The sequence below is a fragment of the Macaca fascicularis genome, chromosome 1 (genome assembly GCF_037993035.2).
Source record: "Macaca fascicularis isolate 582-1 chromosome 1, T2T-MFA8v1.1".
In the NCBI taxonomy this organism is placed as follows: Eukaryota; Metazoa; Chordata; class Mammalia; order Primates; family Cercopithecidae; genus Macaca; species Macaca fascicularis.
The window spans coordinates 207,667,618-207,684,846 of NC_088375.1; the positions used below are offsets into that span (position 1 = coordinate 207,667,618).

At 50.9% G+C, this 17,229-nt stretch overlaps 1 protein-coding gene across 12 annotated transcripts in view; it reads left to right on the forward strand.

The window, feature by feature from the left end:
- WASF2 (WASP family member 2) overlaps positions 1–10,127 on the forward strand; it is a 92,476-nt gene extending 82,349 nt beyond the window's left edge. For all 12 annotated transcript variants that reach the window (XM_065526753.1, XM_065526760.1, XM_065526745.1 and 9 more), the window contains 3 exons: positions 1,420–1,575; positions 4,205–4,719; positions 6,011–10,127. In XM_065526753.1, the coding sequence (XP_065382825.1) occupies positions 1,420–1,575; positions 4,205–4,719; positions 6,011–6,168 (829 nt within the window). In that variant the 3' untranslated portion in view covers positions 6,169–10,127. The remainder of the gene's footprint in view (positions 1–1,419; positions 1,576–4,204; positions 4,720–6,010) is intronic.
- The last annotated feature ends 7,102 nt before the right edge of the window (positions 10,128–17,229 follow it).

Consider the following 17,229-nt stretch of genomic DNA (forward strand, 5'->3'; position numbering starts at 1 on the left):
GCCCTGGTTTTTACTCTAAATACATTGCATCATGGCTGTCAGAGAACCATGCCAGCCTATGCTGGGTGTCTAGGAATGATAAAAGAAAAGAGTTGAGTTGTTCTTGCTTTTAGAAATAACTCTACCATGAAAATCTCGACTTTTAAAAATCTTGACACTTCTGACACTTGTTCTTCGTGGATTAAGAGATCTGTTCTAAAGAGTGATGAAGATGGTGAAAGAAAAAATGAACCTTTTTCTCTACTGGGAAATCAGCCCTGAGGGTACCTTCATTACCTTCACCTCCCAGTAAAGGGGGCCATTTTGTTCCATGGACCCCTTTTCACTACTGATTGGGTGGGGCTAGGGTCAGTAGCACTGTTCAGACAGGCACTTGTCATAGGTTCAGTGACTCTAAGGCCAGAAGCTTGTGTGTTCAGAATGCCAGCTACCCATGTGTGTCTTTTATTTGTGGAGTAGGAAGATGAGGATTTGTCTCCCATTTTCCTGTTGTCCAGGGGGTTTGGAGTTGGGGCTTCATGGTTAGTCTATCTGGACATGCCTGTTGGTGAACCTATAAAGAGACGTGCCAAGGCTCCAGGGCTCCAGGCCTTGGGGATTTTCCACATCAGAGCATCTTTTGATTCAGTTAGTTTCCTCCAACTCTGTTCTCCCTGGGGTCTGTTTTAGATGAGTTCTTTAGACCCCAACAATAGTGGAAAGAGGGGGAAGTGGAGCAGAGCAGGCCAGATTTTGTTAGCTGATGCTTGGTGTATTTGTGCTTGTTTGAAGTTTTGTTGTTGTTCACCCAGAACAAATTCACCCAAGGCCCAGTGCACTGAGGGACAGGTTTTCATGAGGCAAGCCCTAGCACCCTACTTTAATCGTCAGCTCATTTTGTTTGATAAGAGACCTGGCAGAAAGACCACATTTACTACCACATAGCACCCTGCATTCATCCTGAGCTTGATTTTGCAATCCAGTGCCTCCTTGGCCTTCCAGCTTTCCAGAGGCTTGCTGACCTCAAAATCAGGCTGTGTGCCAGTCACGTGTTTGCAGCTCACTAGCCTCTGGGATTTGGCTTCACCCTTTGCCACAGGACTTTGGGATTCAGGTATATCTGCACCTGACATTGGGGAGATAATTTAAAAGAACTGCTGGGCTTGACAAGGCCAACACTGGGCAAGGAGCAGTTTTGATAATCTGGGTTGAATCCTGTTACTACAAACAATTCAGCAGAAATATCTGGGATATATTTGACAATAGAATATTTAGTCTTAAAATAAAATTTCAGTGTAACAGAAAATATGTGGGAAATATACCTATTTTATTTCTCCCTAATAGCTTTTGTATCAAATGCATTTTTGTAGTACCTTTTAAGAAGAAAAAACCCACTCAGGCTCTTTAAATGACAGTTTTTGGCATTCGGTTCATTGACAGGTATCCACCCACCTTGGTGTACCAGAATGGCAGCATTGGCTGTGTTGAAAACGTGGATGCAAGTAGCTATCCGCCACCACCACAGTCAGACTCTGCTTCTTCACCTTCTCCTTCCTTCTCCGAGGACAACTTGCCTCCTCCACCAGCAGAATTCAGGTAAATGGTGGTACCTACTCCATCCACTGTCGGTGGTTATACACTCAAGAACAAAAGGATGGACCAAGAGCAGTGGCTCATGCCTGTAATCCCAGCATTTTGGGAGGCCAAGGTGGGAGGATCTCTTGAGGCCAAAAGTTCAAGACCAGCCTGGTTAACATAGCAAGACCTCATCCCTACTAAAAACCAAAAAAATTAGCCAGGCTTGGTGGCACACGCCTGTGGTCCCATCTACTCAGGAGACTGAGGTAGGAGGATCGCTTGAGCCTGGGAGGTTAAGGCTGCAGTGAGCCATGATCATGCCACTGCACTCCAGCCTGAGTGACAGAGCAAGACCAAAAAAAAAAAAGAGTTAAAACCCTAGGTCAGGATCACTAAAATAACTTCAAACAAGACTGTCTAGATCATAGAAATAATTAACACTCTATATATATGTTGCTTCATTCCCATTGGAGTCCTCTTTTGAGATAGGTACTGTTATTCTCATGTTATAATGAGTAAACTGAGGCACAGGGGGAGTCAATGAAATGACCCAAAGGTCACAGCCAGTAAGGGCAGAGCCATGATTGGTCAGTTGGATTCCAGAACCTATATTCTTAACTACTCCTGTTTAGCCTAGACCCAAACAAATAGAAGTTACCACCTTCTTTCTTGTTTTTTCCTTAACTTTATTCATTTATTTATTTATTTATTTTATTTTTTTATTTTTTTGAGACGGAGTCTTGCTCTGTCGCCCAGGCTGGAGTGCAGTGACCAGATCTCAGCTCACTGCAAGCTCCGCCTCCCGGGTTTACGCCATTCTCCTGCCTCAGCCTCCCGAGTAGCTGGGACTACAAACGCCCACCACCTTGTCAGGCTAGTTTTTTTTTTTTTTTTTTGTATTTTTTTAGTAGAGACGGGGTTTCACTGGGTTAGCCAGGATGGTCTCGATCTCCTGACCTCGTGATCCACCCGTCTCGGCCTCCCTATTTATTTATTTGAGACAGAGTCTCTGTCACCCAGGCTAGAGTACAGTGGCGTGATCTTGGCTCACTGTAAGCTGCGCCTCCCGAATTCATGCCATTCTCCTGCCTCAGCCTCGCGAGTAGCTAAGACTACAGGCGCCCGCCACCACGCCCAGCTAATTGTTTGTATTTTTAGTAGAGATGGGGTTTCACTGTGTTAGCCAGGATGGTCTCGATTTCCTGACCTCATGATCTGCCCGTCTCGGCCTCCCAGAGGACTGGGATTACAGGCATGAGCCACTCTGCCGCACAGGCCTTTTCCTTAACTTTAACTCATCATGAAATGAAGTGGTACAATCCGCTCTTCAGGAAATAGTTAGCAGATACCTTGCCCAGTTGTCTAGGAACCTAGCATAGAGTCACTTCCTCTCTTAGTGCTGGTTAGTTTCACTGCTATGTTGAATCTCCAGAAACAATGAAACAAAGGGAAAAGGGGGATGAAACTCCAAATTCGTCCATTTTTATATTTGTCAGTGTCCCTGGCAGAGGTATACAATGGAAGTGTTAGGCAGTAATGACTGAAAAGAGATCTGAGAATTGTTCAGATTGCACTGTTTTCTCCGTTACTTTTGTCCCTTCTAATGCCTGATAAATGAGAGCTTTGAAAGATGCACTTTTCTCCTTGGATACTGCTTAATTAGAGATTGAATATGTTGAGGACCCCTCAGATGGAGACCTAAAGCAGTGCTGCCCTCCTCCTCTCCCCTCGTTCTTCTTGGCCCTAGAAACCATTAATCCCAAATCTCCTGCTTCCCAAATCACTTCCTGCTGGTGGCCCTGTCAGATGCAGCTAAGACTGGAAGGTCTGTGGAAAATTCCAAAATGGCTGCTTTTCTAAGGCATAGCTGTTAGTGCAGGGCAGATACAAAGGTGGAAAAAGAAAATCTTCTGCTTCACACATGGCCTGAGACCTTGCAGCTGCAGCCAAGCAAATCTGATCCCAGGAGAGGTGTAGCCGTAATCCTCTTTCAGGCCTGGGTCAAGAGTCTGGTGGCACATTCATTTCCCATCTCTGCGGATTCTCAGATTGAGATTCATTCTCTCTCAAGATTTTCCCACATGAGCACTGAAGATGAATTCACCTAAATCTATATCCCACTCAGGTGTGGTCAGCCTGGCTTGGGTTTCCTGCCCTTTCCAATGCTGGTGAATGTTAATAGCCTGAGAAACAGAGCCTAGTGTGTGGGTGGTGTTTGAATTTTTATTCCAGTTCTTTCTTGCATGCACCCTTAACCTGGCTCCAGGATTAAATTAGCAACTGCCATGGACCATCCTTCTTAGAGAAAGGGAGGGAGGGTGCCTTCCCCTTAGAGCTGGAAAGGCAGAGGGGTCTGAGAGATGTCTCAGCTAGCCCTTACCTGATAGAGGAATCTCAAGTCCACTTCTTTCAGGTAGTTTTACTCAATCTGGCTATCCTCCTCTACTGGTGGGAAGCTCATTACCTTACAAGGCTGCTTATTTCATTATTTGTCTGTTCTGACCATCTGTAGGTTTTTCTTTCTGTTTAAGCCAAAGTGAAATGGTATAGTCAACCAAGATAAACCTCGGCTTATAGACAAGTCTAACTGTAGGTAGGTGTTTGCATTCTAAGGGTGATGGTGAGTGTTTTTTCTTTGGCCTTTTAGTTACCCAGTGGACAACCAAAGAGGATCTGGTTTGGCTGGACCCAAAAGATCCAGTGTGGTCAGCCCAAGCCATCCACCACCAGCTCCTCCTCTAGGCTCTCCAGCAGGTCCTAAACCTGGGTTTGCTCCACCACCTGCCCCTCCGCCACCTCCGCCTCCAATGATAGGCATCCCATCTCCACCACCACCTGTAGGATTTGGGTCTCCAGGGACGCCTCCACCACCCTCACCCCCATCTTTCCCACCTCACCCTGATTTTGCTGCCCCTCCACCTCCTCCTCCACCACCGGCAACTGACTACCCAACTCTGCCACCACCTCCCTTGTCTCAGCCAACAGGAGGAGCACCTCCTCCTCCCCCTCCTCCTCCTCCTCCGGGGCCCCCTCCTCCCCCTTTCACTGGTGCAGATGGCCAGCCTGCTGTACCACCACCACTTTCTGATACCACCAAGCCCAAGTCCTCCTTGCCTGCTGTGAGTGATGCCCGTAGCGACCTGCTTTCAGCCATCCGTCAAGGTAAATTTCAGTGGTGGGTCTGGGACTGTGGAGCCTTGTCTTTCTGAAGCTGGGATGATTGATTGGGGGGTGGGTGAAGGGGTCCCTTTGCCCTTCCCAGGAAACAGCTTTCATTGGGTGGGGAGAGATTGGGACATTAGGTCTGGGAGCAGCCTGAGAAAAGGCTTCACCCTGAAAATATGGAGATTTAGATTTCTTTCCACCTTGGTTTAAAAGTAAAGGATTCTTTTCTTTTTTTTTTTTTTTTTTGTTTGAGATGGAGTCTCACTCGGAGTGCAGTCAGTGGTGCGATCTTGGCGCACTGCAAGCTCCGCCTCCCAGGTTCACGCCATTCTCCTGCCTCAGCCTCCAAGTAGCTGGGACTACAGGCGCACACCACCACGCCCGGCTAATTTTTTGTATTTTTAGTAGAGACGGGGTTTCACCGTGTTAGCCAGGATGGTCTTGATCTCCTGACTTCATGATCCGCCTGCCTCGGCCTCCCAAAGTGCTGGGATTACAGGCGTGAGCCACCGCGCCCGGCAGTAAAGGATTCTTAAGCTGGGATCTTTGAAGTCCTTGGAAATGTATGCTTATGCGTGTTTGCATGCATTTTTTTTCTTGGGAAAGGATCCCCATTTTTCATCAGTTTCTCTGAAGGGTTTTGTGCCTTCGAAAAAAACAAGAATCACTGTCCTAGTGGGCCTTTGTTCAACTGGACTCAGCAACCCCCAGCCTTCTTCACTGCTCTGCCTTTTGTGTCTTCCTTCCTTGCCCCCTGCCCTCTTTCTCACCCCTTTTTTCTCCCATTTTCTTTTATCTCCTCTTTTCTCCTCTTCCCTCCCCTCCCCTCCCGCTTCATCATTTCACCCTCCTGGAACATTTGAGCATTTGTTCTATCAAGGGGCCAGGTGTGGTCCCAAGGGGTTATCGTGGTTTGTTCTGTTTGCGATCCTCAAAAAACTTCTAGTCTAGAGAAGACAGTCTATGGCAGCTGAGCCCCATTATAATTGATGGAATTGGGCAGGCTGAGGATCTGCTGGATGGAATGTGGTGCCTGCTCCCCACTTCAAAGCCTCATGAGAAGTCCTTACCAGCCTGAAAGTGTGTAAACCAGAAAGGACAGCAGGCTGCCTTTCAGACACACCTCACCAGTTTCATACACTCATCTTCTGCTTTTCCATAACAACCTTCTTTTTCTCTGTCCTTTGCAATACCCCTTACCCACTGGTGGCCACTCCCCCTTACCCAGTTCCAGATGGATTCCAAGACTGAGGACACGCCTTCCTCACCCCTCTGTCTTTGCCACCAGGTTTTCAGCTGCGCAGGGTTGAGGAGCAGCGGGAACAAGAGAAGCGGGATGTCGTGGGCAATGACGTGGCCACCATCTTGTCTCGTCGCATTGCTGTTGAGTACAGTGACTCAGAAGATGATTCCTCTGAATTTGATGAGGACGACTGGTCGGATTAACGCTTTCTGCCTGCTGTCCACCTTCTTTTTCTTTCCTTCCTACCTGCCTTCTTTGATGCCAACCCCAACAGATCCGTAGGGGAGAAAGGGGAGGAAAAAAGTAATTTTAAGGGGCCAAAGCTTTCCCTGAAGCAACCAAAGATATATCCAAGTGCTTCCTCCAAATCAACATGTATTTCCTCTCCCCATTGTCAGGCCCTTTGGGGCTCCTGAAGTTCAGTAGCTGGGATGTTCCCTCTTTCCTTCAAGTGCCTGTTGCATATTGAAGGGAAGGAGAAATCCCAAAGCAGATTCCTTTGATCAGGTTTCCGTTGGAGATGGGGCCTTCCCTTAGGAGCCATATTCAACTACAGTCTTCTAAAACCCGTGCCCTCAGCCACTTCAAATAATGCCAGCCACTCTCTGGTTCTAAAGCAGGGGGAGTGGCCTGAATGGACACAGCTGGCCCCTTTTCTGTGCCCTGAAAGGGCAGAGCAGGCCGAAGGCTCCAACAGCCAGACTGCCTCACCCTTTGCCCTAATCAGCAGGGTGGGCCTGCCTTGTGCTAAACGATCTCTTATGCCTGGGATGCCCTTTATTCCAGAAGGCATCAAGCCTCTAAAGAATGTCTCACCTCCTCTGCCCAAAAATGATGCCTTTCTGTAGGCTGGAGTTGTTGCCTCCCTCCCAGGATCCCTTTGGTGAGTATGGTGTTCAGGATGCACCATCACCACCTCTAGATGCCTTCAGGCAACACAGCCCAGTTTTAACCTCTAGTCCATGACCAAACTGTCCCTGGCACATGAGAACAGGGGCCTCTTCTGGCTGTCAGGAGCAAAGCCTGAAGACTTGGAGCTGCAGGACTGGAAGAACAGCGGAGCCCCATGGGTCCCACCCTTTAAGGGTGCTGAGGCCTAGAGATGGGAAGTGACTTGCTCAAGGTCACACAATTGGATAGTGACATAGCTAGAGCCCAGAGTTCCTGATTCCAAGTCACCTGTGCTTTCTGGGACCAAAGAATGGGCACCTACTGGAGTCTGGGCAGAGCTTTCTCGGCTGTATTGCTACTCCAGACCTCACCATAGGTTGGGGTCCCAGTAGGAGGGCTCAGGGTCTGTGCCAGCCCTGTCAGTGCTGCTCAAACCTTCATAACCTCTCTTGTCATTCTTTGTTGCCCCTTTTCTGTCACCAACCAACCACATAGCCTTGGGACCAGCCCTTTTGGGGGACCAGAAGTAGTGAGAGAAGGAGGGGGATAGGCAGCTGTGACAGGTGCTGTTTTCAATTCCTCTGCAACTCCTCCCCCTTTTATTTCCCCAATTTAAACAAAGATTCTGCCAACTGTGGAAACTTCAGTTCCTCAGGCTGCCAGCCGTGCCGGTACCTGCCTTGGGGGGCCTGGCAGCCGTGAAGTAGGCTGAAAGGCAGAGGGGCTCCAGGTCCTGTTTCCAGCTCCCCTCACTGCACATGGTGAAGCTCCCTCCCTCCCTCCCTCCCTGCTTTTCCCAGAGCTAATACACAGGTGCTATTATTCAGAAAAAAACTGGTCAGCTCTAGCCAACAGTGAGGCTTCTTCTCTTCTGCCCTAACTATTGTGTAGCCTCGTATGCTGAAATCGGCTTCTGCTGGCTTCTCCGGCTTTCAGAGCCCTGAAACAAAGAGAAACAGGATCTGTCCCTACCCAGCACAGCAAATAGTCGTAGTAATTGCCAAAGCCCTCGTAAAGCCCTCTGGCTTGAGGGGAGAGTGTAGTCATGGGTTCTGCTTCTGTGCCCTTGCTGGCCGCTTCCCCTCTGCTTTCTTTCCTGGAGCTCAGGGTGTGGAGACTGAGCCTGTAGGGGCCAGGATGCACTCCTGCCGTGGCCACTCCCAAGTGTGCCCTCTTCCCTCTCTCCAGATCAGGTGTCTCTGGCACAGGACTTGGCACCAAGCTCCATGCTGAGACACCAGGCTATGTGGACCCCCACCTTGTTTCCCAGCCTGCACCTTAGAAGCCGAAGGCGCTTTCATCAGAACCCTAAAATGGCCGTTGAAGGCGTCTGGGCCACAGCCCAGCAGTAGCTAGAGAGGCAGGCAGAGGGCAGTGGTTCTCCCAAATAGGAGACCTGGGGCCTGGCCAGGCCAGGGTTTGGACCTAATGGCTTTGACTGAATTACCCCCATCCTCCTCCTTTCCGGAAAAGGGAGAGCTAGAGCCACTCACTGTCATTCTGCTCTGACCTTGAAGGGGGCGGTGTTGGTCTGCCTTCTGGAATGGACTGAGTCCATCATGGAAAGGACTGGGGGCAGGAGGAGGTGGGGAGGGGCACTGCCTGCGGAAGGTAGGATTAGATCATTAGCTCAGTGACCTCCTAGGGTTTCGATGTGCTGTGTTCTCATCCTACAGCTGGTTTGGTAATGATCTGCAAGTCCCGGAGAGCAACAGCACAGCTCTGCCTGACACTCTCATTAAAATCTATGCAGCCAAGCTCGGCACTTTGTAGCAGCCGGCATTGCGAAGCCTCCTCAACTCGGGGGGCCGGGGACCCAGTGAGCTGAGAGGCCCTCTGGGCTCCACTTATGCATATGCACCAAAAAAAAAAAAAAAAAAAAAAAAATGGCTTCTTTAGACCCAGAGCCCTTTAAGATGATAAAGGACCCAATGCAGGTAATCCTGTTTTTGGACTCACGTAACACAGAATGCAAAGTTTAGTGATTATTTAATCTGGGCCTAAGCTAGTGAGAGTATGGAACAATGGACCATAAGGACTCCTAAGCGCTGAAGCCAAGGAGTTTCCTCCCTTCCTGGTTCACCCCGCCCAGGGGACCTGCCCCCATTCCTGTGGCCCTGGGGCCCAGCTTCCAATAGTGTCAGAAGCGACTTGTGGCTTTGCCTTGGTTGTGAGATGGGTACATTCCAAAGGAGCAGCTCGGGGGAGGAGGCGGGCTCAGCCAGCCCTTGGAGGCTCAGAGCAGCTGGCCCAGGCTCCAGCTCGCCTCTAGTGGAAGCTCGAGCGCCCTCAGAAACGACCCTGGCCAATGTCACTGCATAGCCGAGGCGGTGTTGTCAGGGCTAATGTGAAATCTCTTCCCGTGGCGCCGATCCTCCGACTCTGCAGCGCCAACTTGGACAGATTGAGGTCTCTGTGGTTTTGGTGACCCTGCTTAAGCATTCCCACCGTGTCCCAGCTCTGCTCTAGGACTACCTCCCACTGTGGCCCCTCACCTGACCTCAGGGCATGGGGAGGGAGGGAGCCAGTGCTCCAAGGCCAGGGGGCTTTGCTCATGAGAGATGTCAGGCTTCCTGGAGGCATCAGGCTTTGAGCCCTGCTGGGGTCCAGCTGACCTGGGACCAGGTGTCACACAGAGATGTGCCTCATTGTGTGCCTCCTGCCGTGTTCACTTTAACTGTGCCTCAGTGTGGGTTCACTTTAACCGTGCCTCAGTGTGGGTTAGGGAACAATTTTGTTATTGTATTAAGTTTATTCAGTTAATTCACTTGAGGAACTAACCAAGTTTTACTTTCTGTCTAGAATGATGTACATGTAGTAGAGTAAGCCATAATGCTCCCGAAGTGCCTTGTTTTCTCTGATACAAACATATTTATAAGGACGTATTCCAGTGGGTTCTTGGGTGTGTTTGCCACATCAAGATTTTAGGGAATGCGTGTATGTGTAGTAGGGACGCTGTTTGAAAACAGGCCCTCTTCCCTTGAGGATGGGAAAGGAGTTCTTCAGTTGGAGATCTGGGCAGTGGGTTAAGCCAGACCCCTAAAGTGACCCTTTCCTATTCTGCCCTGTTCTTCTCAGACCCTCAGAAAGACATCCAATTTTTTTAAAGCCCTGTAGCTCCAAGCCTGGTCTTACTTGCTTCCCTGCCAGGCTCATCGTGTGTATACCACCTTTGCGCCCCATTGACCTGAAGGTTCCATGTAACTGGATACACATGAATACTTAAATGCCAACATTTTAAATAATTTGATAAAGTCTTTGTAGCCACTCAGCCACCTCTGGTGTTTGTGGTATTGTTTTAATGGGACAAGAGATTAGAAGGAAGTGATACTAATAGTCACAGGTGGTGGCCAGAGCTCAGGAGGGGGCTCCAGTGTGGGTGGGCCTGAAGGGCAGGAGGCTTTGGGTGCAGAAAGTGCACCATGTGCAGAAGGCTGGAAACCATTTCAATTTAGGAGGAGACCCAGGTTGGAGGGCCTGCAGGCCCAGATACCCAGTCCCCTTCTCACCATGAGAAAGGGGGTGTGCTGGGGCCGCAGGAGACAATCTGCTGGCAACTGTTTGCATCAAGCAGGAGAGGAGTACAGGCTGAATGCTGATGCTGCGCCCAACATCTGGCCAGCATCTTGTCTGCCTTTCAGACCCAAGCAACTTACCTTAAATAGAACGATTTACAATGGAATCCGATAAAAGGTTTAGGCTGCTGCATGCCCCTTCTGCCTGAGGAAGGCGAGGGGGCTGGGTTTGTATTCTGACCCAAAAAATGACCTACCCAGGAAGCAACGGTTGTTCCAAGCACAGCTGCTGCGGGTAACTGTCCCTGGGGGTAATTTATGAGCAGACACCCAGTTCCGGACCCAGCAGACACAGTGTAGTGGCCCCCGGGAGAGGGGCGGGAGCAGAGTTGGTGACTCTGCGGGTCACGCCTGCTGTTCGGAGAGTCACCCACTGGCGTCCCAGGAGAGGGGGCAGAAGTTTTGAATTGTCAGCAACTGCTGCGCCAGCCGCTCTGAGCTCATCGCTGGAGGTGGTGGTGCAGAGAAGGGGGCCGCGGAGCCAGTTCGCCCCTGCAAAGCCCCTTCCCTCCACCCGTCTGCTCAGGCCTGTGTTTAGTCAGCACTTGGCTTCCCAAGGCCGGTGACTGACAGGCAGCCAGACGCCCGCCCTGGCAGAAGACAAAATGGTGGTTCGGGAGCCGCCCTTGCTAGGGAATTGGAGGGAAGGAATGTGGCTCTGGGAAGAAAGAGGCCTGAGCTTGAATTCTGGCCCTGCCACTCGGGAGCTGTGACCCTGTGCAAGTCTCTTCACCTCCTTGGGCTGATCCTAAGAAGAATAAGCATTTATTGAGCGCCCACTACCTGCCAAAGACGGCATATCTTTTATTTCATTCTTAAGAGGCAAGGGTCCCCCATTTTACATAGGAGAGAAACAGGTTCACAGTTGCCTGAGATCACAGCTGGCCAGGAACAGAACGTGGTTCAAACACAGGCCCCTCTCTAGCCAGAGCCCAATGCTGTGTTTACCATGCAACTGAAACAGCTTAAGAGTCTCCATCCAAAATCATTGAGGGCTTTAACGTCGTAGGGAGCCTGTTAAAGGTTTCCATTCTTACCTGCCCCACTCCCTGGTGCCCACTTTTATAAGGGCAGTAAATGGTGATGGTCATTTTTGCTCTTGCTTTGAAATACAGTGAGCTTGGCTGAGGGCCTGCCTATCCCAGACTGTTAGAGCAGAAGTGTCTGCACCCTTGGCTGCCTAAGAACAAAGTGGATTCCCTGGGTATGGGCTGGGGCTTCATAGAGCCACACGAGTGGGCACACATGAGGACCAGTGTACATATTGTGCGCAGATCCCTGTCATTTACACAAGGACACAAACCAGCACATGATTACAGGAACCCATAATCGCAGGCAGCCCTCACACATTGCTCAGGAGCTGTCCTCCCTACTTGCTGCCTCCACCAGTTCCTCACTGCCCCCTCCTGGCTGCCCAGTGGCCAGGGCAACCTGGCACTGTTTCCTGGAAGTTCTGCTCTGGGCTAGTTAACTAGTTCCCTCCTAGGTCATGGGGCTGGGAGCAGTTTCAGGTGCTCCCCCTGAACTGCTCCTCAGCCCCAGGAGGTGTGGGTGGTTAGAGGGTGCCCTTGAAGCTTAAGGACAAAAAGCCTTTTGTGGACCAGGCACAGTGGCCTACACCTGTAATCCTAGCACTTTGGGAGGCCAAGGCAGGCAGATCACTTGAAGTCAGGAGTTCAAGACTATCCTGGCCAACATGGTGAAACTCCATCACTACTGAAAATACAAAAACGAGCCAGATGTGGTTGCGTGCACCTGTAGTCTCAGCTACTCGGGAGGCCGGGGTACAATAATCGCTTGAACCCAGGAGGCGCAGGCTGCAGTGAGCTGAGATTGTGCCACTACGCTCCAGCCTAGGCAACAGAGTGAGACTTCATCTCAAAAAAATAAGTTAAATAAATAAAAGCCTTTCACATCCAAAGGAATCTTTTATGGGAGAATTGCCAGTCCCTTGATGACAAGGAGAGCAGTTAATACTTGGGGGGCAAGGGATCCTGCCTAGATGCCTTCCCTGCCTTTACCGAAGAAGCTGTCCATGCATGTCCACAGTATGCACACACGAGCTCACACTGCACACATCGTTAAAAAGGAGCAGACTTCCTGGCTGAGAAGTCAGAGGTCAGATCTAGCTCCCACCTTGGGCCTCAGCTTCCTCACCTATTCAACAAAGAGTTGACTGTGATGATGTATGCAGCCCCTCCACTCTGGCTTTGCACCATCTTGGGAACTGATGCCACTCCCAGAGTATGAGTCTTGGAAATATTACAAATACAACGCCTTTTGTTTATATTGTATAGATGAGGAAACAAGGTACAGAGAGCCACAGCAACTTGCCTGAAGTCACACAGCAAGCTAGCAGCAGACATTTGAAATAGAAACCTTCCTTTTTCCAATGCCCTAGACTGCCTACGAGAGCAGTAACACCTTGTGGGCTTGAGCCACAGCCAAGGAGACTGAAACTGCAAGGGAAGCCAGAAGTTCTGGCCTTTTGTCTTGGAACCATGACAGGGTCCCTGTGGCTGCCTGAAGGCTTAGGGGGAACCCAGAGGAGGTCCCAGGCTTAGGTATTTAGCATGGAGGCTGGGAAGAGACAGGTTGGAACTTGAGTAGGTTCCATCACTCCCTCTCCCCACTAGTAGACTGAGCAAACCTCAAGCTTTTATGTAAAGCCAGAGGCTAGCTAAAGAGCGTTCTTCCTAGCATGTGGCCACTTGGTAGCTTGTTCATCAGGGTATATACACACATGTGAGCTGTGTGCATGGATGTATGTGCATGCATATCTGGACTCCACATGTATATATCACAATGTGGATAGTAGTTGGATGTTGGTGCATGCCTGCAAGTACACTTAGGAGCTTCATGGGCATGTGTATGTTTGTGAGCCCATATACATGCAACTGCATGTGTGTTTGGATGTAAATATATAAATGATGTCTGCATATCTGGCAGGTGACTATGAACATGTAAAATTTTGCTTGCATGCATACTTGGTACATTTTTTAGTGTACTTGGGTATGTGCAGATGTTCACCTGTTAGTGTGCCAAGCGGGGTGGAATATGTCTGCACACATGGCTGGTGAGTGTGTGTAAATGTGCATTCAGGGCTGGCTTCAGGTGACTATGTAGATAATGAATCATAGGAGTACCCTCCCAAGAGAATAGGAAGCCACTGTTCTGCCCAGCCCTGGAATAGGGGGTGCACTGCCTGGCTCCACCCAGGCACTGCGCTTGCAGTGCCCCCACCCTCATCCTCTATATGCACAGTATTCCCTAGACCAATCCTGCTTGGCCAATTTGCAGCCTCTTGCTCCCAGCTCCTGAGAAGGCCTGCAGCAAAGTCAAGGGGCTGGTGGCCAATTAGCGAGGGGGTTAGTCATGGATCGGGGGCTCCCCAGGGGGCGGGAAGCTGAAGGCAGGCATTGGGGTTGGCAGGAGCATGAGCTGCCTGTCATGAGGCAAGGGGAGAGGGGAGACAAGGAACGGAAGTTGAGCCAGCTGGTTGGTTCTGGAAACCGAGGGTCAGCCTGTAAATTCAGGATTGCTGAGCACTGCCAGCAGCAGGGAGCATGTGCGAGTGTGTGTACGCTGTGTGAAAGCGCGTGCACATGCATTCAAGTCCTTGAATCTGGTGCTGCTTGCAAATGTGTATACATGACTATGGACATTATATACACGTGCAGTTGTGTGTATGTGTGAATGTGCTAATGGGTTTAGGTATGCATACATGTTTGTTGTGTCTGTGTACACATACTTGTACACAAGGGTGTGCAAGGGCATATGTGTGCTTCAGCACTAAACATGCACAGAAAGTTGACATGGTCAGTGTACACATGTACAATGATGTATCTGAACAAGTGTGTGTGTGCTAGTGTGCTGGTGTAGGTATGGGTGTACCTACGTATGTGTCTGCATGTGTGTGCTCAGAACAGCCAGGGGCCTAGACATGTGTGCCTGCATGTGACATGAGTGTGTGTCTGTGCCCTCAGGTCTCAGCATGGAAGGAGCTGGGGGATGTGGGACCGGCAGTCTCCAGGCTCCCGGAGGGAATCTGACAGCCGAGCCTTGCCGCAGCCCCCAGCCCCAGGAACCTGTTTTCCAGCCTGCGGAAGCTGTGAGCCTGTGAACTCATCTTATATTAATAGCTGCTGTCTCCTCACTTATTGCAAGGAGAGGCGGACATGGCCCCTGCGGAGGCTCAGCACTCAGGGCTGCCCCCACACACCCACACAGGACCAAGGGAGGCGGGGAGGAGAGATGGGCTCCAGCCCCATCCCAGGGCCTACCCCAGCAGGAAGGTGGAGCTCTTGGCCCTAGCCTTGCCTACCCCAATTCAGGGGGCCATGTCACACCCCAGCTGACCTTCCTGGACCCCTGTAGCTGGGTGGGATCAGGCATGGGGGTTGGAAAGCTGGCAGAGGCAGAGAGACACGCAAGCAAACGCGTGCACGCGCGCACACACACACACACACACACACACAAGCATGCGGTGCTAAGCAGCTCCAGGCTGAGCACCAGAGGACTCTGAGGCTTGAAGGAGACACAGGAGGCCTCAGTCTGAGTGGGTAAGACAAAGTCCTACCCTCAGGGGTCCTCAATCTGAGGCAAAAGACATGACCCTGTTCTCAAGAGGCCCCCAGCCTGAGGGGGGAGACAGCCCAGCTCTCAGAAGTTCCCAGCCTGACGGGGGAGACATGACTTTGTATTCAGGAGCCCCTAGTTCTGAGGAGAGAGAAAGATCTGCCTTCAGGAGCCTTCGGTTTGAGGAGACAGATATCCCTTCTCTCGGGGACCCTCAACTGGAGAAGGACATGCAGCCCCGTCTCCATTCTGAGGACGGGGGAAGACTTCTCTATACATGTTTACTCAGGGGAGGTGTAGTAAGTCATATTGTATGGATCACATTCTCACAGCCACAAAAGGGCTCAGGCAGGGAGGCTTCCTGGAGGAAGCAGGGAGTGGAGGTACTGGGAAGAAGCGCTAAGCTGATATGCAGAATTCTGAGAGGAGGGAAAAGCCAGCCAGCCCCACCATACACACAGGGCCCAACCTGAGGGACAGATTCAAACACCCCTCAAAGTAGGCCCAGGACCCAAGGCAGAGACCCCAGATCCAGGCTGCCAGAAACACCTCAGCTCCAGCCCACAGCCACCCCCAGAGGGACAGAGGAAGCCCCTCGGTGCAGGGGCCTGACACAGGCCCTCCCAGACACAAGGATGGCAGCAGGTCCCTTCTTGGGCCCTGGAGCTAGAAGCTGGGCTGGGGAAGCAAAGGGCTGAGCCTCACCCAACGTAGGACGGGCACTTGGCCCCTCTCCTCTGGACCTTGGAGGGCTCCTCAGGAGCATGATGGTGGGGGCAGCAACAAGGCCCTGCCCTGTGCCGTGCCTCCAGAGGTCTGGGTTTAACCCGGAGACCCCCTGCTTCCCCCAGCCTGGGGATTTGTCCCAGTTTCCTTGCTTGATGTTTCTGGGTTGTTCCTGAAACACCCTCCCTCATCCAGGAAAGAGAGATTTGGAGTCAAATGGACGTGGGTTCAAATCCCAGCTCAACTCCTTACCAACCGTCTGACTTTGGACCAATCCAATGTCACTTCTCAGGGAGGCTTTTCCTGGGCACCCTCATTTAAAAATTACTCACATCTTCCCTATCCTTCTTCCTCTGCTCTTTCTCTGAGGACTTACCACTGTGTAATGTTACATTTTTGGAAAAACTTTGTATTACTATTTCTCCCAGCTAGAATTTAAGCTGTCCACAAGGACAGCAGTGAATGAATGAAGGCCCACTACTCTTGGAGCCTCAACTTCCTCTTTTGTAAAATGGGGAAGAGCAATGGTATCCATCTGACGAAGCCACAGTGATGGTGTGGAAGGTTTGGCGTGGGGCAGGGGCTTGCTGAGTAGGAGCTTTTCCCAGGGACCTGTGAGGAGGGTGGGGATAGAATAAAGCTTGGCCTGACCTGGTGCAGCCTCACCACTTTGTGCCTGGGCCTGTTGGCATGACGACCCTCTTCAGAGTGTTGGGGAGGATTTTTTTTTTTTTTTTTTTTTTGAGACGGAATCTCGCTCTGTCACCCAGGCTGGAGTGCAGTGGTGCGATCTCGGCTCACTGCAACCTCTGCCTCCCAGGCTCAAGCGTTTCTCCTGCCTCAGACTCCTGAGTAGCTGGAATTACAGGCTCCACATCTGGCTAATTTTTTGTATTTTTAGTAGAGACGGGGTTTCACCATGTTGACCAGGCTGGTCTTGAACTCCTGACTCAGGTGATCTGCCCACCTTGGCCTCCCAAAGGGCTGGGATTACGGGCATGAGCCACTGCACCTGGCCAAGGGAGGGATCTTTACACTAGACAAAAGGGCTCTGCCAGAGAAATGGAGAAAGGCCTGTGTCCCAGCCTGGCACAGCTGTGCGAGTTTGAGCAAATGGCTGCTCCTCTTTGGGCCTCAGGCTCCCTGTCTGTATATGGAGGGGTGAGCCAGAAATGCTCTGAGAGCCCCACCTCCAAGCTTTGCCCAACGATAAGGCCTGGGAAGCTGGGAGGCTTGGCCAATCAGAGTTTCCTCTTCAGCCACACCCCAAACCTGTTGCTGCCCTGGCATGATAGACACTTTCCTTCTGGGGTCAGCTTCCTCTCCCCAAATACCCAAACTCTGGGTCCTGCACACATATGTCCCCAAAGGCACAGACTGATAGTCACCCACCTTTGCGTAGAAAAGCTCTTCTGACTCCAAAATGACCAGACCCCCTCTGACCATTTCCCAGATGTGGCCCTAAAAATGAACCCCAAAACAAATCAGGGTTCA